Source organism: Poecilia formosa, unplaced genomic scaffold, assembly GCF_000485575.1.
Source record: "Poecilia formosa unplaced genomic scaffold, Poecilia_formosa-5.1.2 Scaffold2555, whole genome shotgun sequence".
Classification (NCBI taxonomy): Eukaryota; Metazoa; Chordata; class Actinopteri; order Cyprinodontiformes; family Poeciliidae; genus Poecilia; species Poecilia formosa.
The window spans coordinates 1451-5897 of record NW_006802494.1 but is presented as its reverse complement, the minus strand read 5'-3'; the positions used below and the strand labels follow the sequence as shown (position 1 = coordinate 5897).

General features: G+C 34.9%; 1 gene segment (V, D, J or C); it reads left to right on the top strand.

The window, feature by feature from the left end:
• Nucleotides 1-1830: 1830 nt before the first annotated feature.
• LOC103133305 (Ig kappa chain V-III region NG9-like) lies at nt 1831-2716 on the top strand. The segment is given in 2 exon segments: nt 1831-2079; nt 2225-2716. Coding segments are annotated over 2 exon segments (375 nt in total).
• Nucleotides 2717-4447: the final 1731 nt, after the last annotated feature.

Genomic DNA, 4447 nt, shown 5'->3' with positions numbered 1-4447 from the left:
TTTCAGAAGCAACATTTTATATAATGTGAACATAAAATATTTCACTTCATCTTGAAGTGAGATTCTATTTTTATGACATAAGAAAGTAATTATAGCAAATATATAATTTCATGCTTTCATTTATTTTAAACCTGCCAACTTTTTAAAATCTTAATATTAACCATAAAATAAACTTACTTCCAACATCCAGTCTGGTTCCTCCACCAAAAGTCCACCACAGTGATACAAACTCACTGAGGCGCCGTACAAAAACCTCTGACTGTAGAGAGACGCAGCTCTCTGACTTTGTCTGACTAAACTAAACCTACAAACCAAGATTAAACTAAGATATTTTTAATTCTTAGATCAATATTAACTTGTTATACTTTGTCGTAATTTGGGATATAAACTATCACATATGTTCTGTATCTTGAGACATTCTTTGTAAAACATAAAATAATGCATCTTTTCAAGCCTCAATCTGTCAAACAGAATTAAAACAATACAATCAAGTAAAACTAAAAAAGCAGTTTTATATTTGACTTACTTCCAAACTCCAGTCTGGTTCCTCCACCGAACGTGTACCACAGTGATACAAACTCATTGAGCCGTCGTACAAAAACCTCTGACTGTAGAGACACGGCTCTCTGAACACAAAACATGGAGAACTAGAATTTTTAAAATATTTAAAAGCTAAAAACTTGAAAAATTAAATCTCATAATGATTTCTTGTCTAACACAGTTTGATGTAAGAACATTTATTGTCAACTTGAGAATTATTAATACATTTATTTACATCTTACTCTCAATCAAATATGAACTGTAGACATTTTTAGTTTTTCTAAAATGGAATAAAACATACAATTAAAATAACCCCACAATTATTCCCACCCAAAATGACGATCATGTACTGCTATATAGACATTGTTCCTCTTTGTTCCTGAGAATGTGAAGTAAAATGCTGTCATCCAGTCATAAAGAAGATCAATGGGCGGACCAGACACAACTTATGAGTCTGGAAATGAATGTAAAAAAGTCTAAAAATCATGTTGAAATGACAGTTATGTTAGGAAAGGAGTCTACAGGTTGAGGAGATTGGAAAAACATGGTTAACATGAATATAGAGCATTATGATCAAGAGAATTCACCTCCAAAAGCAGATCATAAGTTGTTGAAACAAGTCTCTAAGAATATAATCAATAGATCCACAGAATGATCTTGCTACTGTTGATATGAAAGGAAATTCCACAACAATCAAAATAATGTGTTTTAATCTTTGTGAGGATGGTTCCAAGAGGTAATCTATGCTCTCAAAATAATAAGTAAATATAACCTCTGGAGTAATGACTCTTTGGACACGAATCAAAAACCGAATTATCTGAACGTAAGGAGATGTGACACTTCAGTCACATACAGCACTACAAGATAAGAACCTCATTCTACCCTTGAAGCATGGAGGGATAACTGTTATGGATTGATTTTGCTACGATGCAGCAGAAATCAGCCCCATTGAACTCTACAGTGTTAAAAATGAGGGATCAGGAGTTAAATGTGGCACCCAAGAGGGATGAGAGAAAACAGGGAAGTATTCACTGATTTATTAAAACCAGCCATGGGGAATGTGAAATGTTTCTATAGCTCAGATACAACAGAAGTATTTGATAAATGTAATCTAATTTTGTGTTCTTTATTTAACTTTGAAATTATGGAGTTTACCTTTATAAGTTTATAACTGGTGTGTTTCTCCACTTGATCTACAAGTTTTAATTAAAGCTGCTTATATGGCATAAACTGGCCTATTTTCTCTTTTTAATTTAGTATGTTAATGTATTTTTGTAGATTATTTCAAAAGTCAAAACCATCTGCAGTTCAGAGAACACGATGATAGAAACTGAGGCCGTTATAAGAGAACATGTAGAGCTGAGCTCCATGTGACTGACTGAGTGTGTTTGCATATGTGTCCTGCCTCTCTGCTGCAGCTGTTAAGAGGTCAGAGTTGATCCGTGGCTTTCCAGGCCTTTCAGAGCCACTGACACACCAGCAGCACAATGATGATGTCACTGACTCTACTGCTGACCATCCTGGGGCTCCTGGTTCAGGGTGAGACTCTCTGCTCTAAACTTTGTGTTATCATGTAACCAAGACCTCCAGGATTCATGACCTGACAGCTTCAGTTTGGATGGTGATAAAATTTATTCAAGTTTGATTTTTCTTCAGGAAGGTTTCTGTCTTTCTGTGTTTTCAGGATCTTCAGGACAAGTCACCGTAACTCAGACTCCTGGATCTCAGTCAGTTGTTCCAGGACAGACTGTCTCTATTCAATGTAAAGTCAGTCCAAGTACAGGTTACTGTTTCAACTGGTACCTTCAGAAACCAGGAGAAGAGCCTAAACTCCTTATTAGATGCACAAGCACCCGTCATACTGGAATCCCTGATCGTTTCAGTGGATCAAACTCTGGGAATACTGACTTCACTCTGACCATCAGTGGAGTTCAGGCTGAAGATGCTGCAGTTTATTACTGTCAGAGTTATCATGTCATCAGCAGTCAGGCTGTATTCACACAGTGAAAAATCATCATACAAAAACCTCCCTCAGTCTGAACAGAAACTGAACTTTGTTCTGCAGCTGGAATCTGCAGCAAACACTGATAACTTTCACTGAACACACATTTTACACTCTCACCATTTAGTTGCATCAAACCTTATTAAAACTCAAATCTGAAAACAACATTAGATATATTCTAAATGTTCAATTAAATTGATGAAGGTCTAAGATTTTTCAAGGTTGAAATACATTTTCCAGTCCATCCATAAAGGAACAATCCATCAAATAAAATAAAACAATCAGCATAAACAGTAAAATGGATTCAAACCCTCAGTTCAACCTATTTAAATCTAATAAATATTTGAATGAAAAAAATAATAATAAAGTAAATAATCTGTCACAAATCAATAGATATTTCTGTCTTCCACCTCTAGTCTGGGAGTTTCTTCAATGTTGTTGAATGAAAGAACATTTAATATCCTTATGAGGACATCAGCAGGATCGTAACTCTAACGCAGCAGAAAATTTATTTTATTTTATAAACCTTGAAGAAACTCTGAAAAATTACAACAAAAATTTAATGTTCTTATTTAAAAAAATTTGACTTGAAGTTATACAAACTGACTGCTAATAACATTAAAACATATTTTAGTGTTTTTCAAATACCTAACAAGATTTATTTATTTTACCACAGATCCTGAAGGACCATTAGATCATAAATAAATAAATTCCAGGAGATTTTTTTATGTATTAACCCTGGTAAAAATAAATGACTAAGTTTGACAGTGCTAAAGGAAAATAATTCATATTCTAATAATTATCAATGCTTGCTCCTTGATTTACCAATAGAATATTATTATACTACTGCCAGATGACTAGAACCTAATAAAAATGATTTTAAAATAACTTAAACCAAGAATACATGTAATCTATTCTCCCCTCGAAATGTATTTTATTTCATACAATATATTTTTTATACAGATTGTCCCTTTTGAGATCTAAGATCTCATATAAAATACAGACCAGGCTTGAAATGACTAAACAGAAAAAAATACAAACACATCAACAATATGAGTAGTTAAAACATTTGACTCAATTAAATCAGCTGATATAAAGCAGGTCTGAATTTGAAAAATGTATTTGAGACCAGAAATAACCCAAATCTATAATAGCAGATAATTATTTATGAAGCAGAAAGTTTATAATAAAATAGGTATGAAGAAAACAACCTAAAGGATTCCATTCAAATGTTAAATAAAGTGATTTGCATCAGCAGCTCCATGCTCCAGCGCTCTGGGAGAGTTTATAGTCCTGACAGTTGAACACTGGATGACTGACAGCTGTCCTTCATCACAGCAGAAGACACAGAAATCCTCCTCATCATCAGAAACATGACTCTGATCTGCGTCCTCATCTGGACTCTCCTCTGCTGCTGCTTCACAGGTAAAGTCCAGAGAATCCAACTCCTCTCCTCTATGAACATCTGTCCCTCTGAAATGAAGCCGACTAAACCATGAAGCCCATTTTTGTCATGTTTTTGTCTCTGTGTCCTCAGAGGTCAGAGGTCAGGTCACATTAACTCAACACCCTACAGCAGTGAGAGCTGATATTGGAGGACCTGTCAGCATCAATTGTAGAACCAGTCAGGATGTTTATGTTTATAGCAGTAAGCACTGTTTAGCCTGGTACCAACAGAAAGATGGACAAACTCCTAAGCTCCTCATTTATTATACCAGCTTTCGACAATCAGGGACTCCAAGTCGTTTTTCAGGCAGTGGATCAAACTCTGACTTCACTCTGACCATCAATGGAGTTCAGGCTGAAGATGCTGCAGTTTATTACTGTCAGAGTTACCATGAAATCAACAGTCAGGCTGTGTTCACACAGTGAAAAATCATCGTACAAAAACCTCCCTCAGTCAAA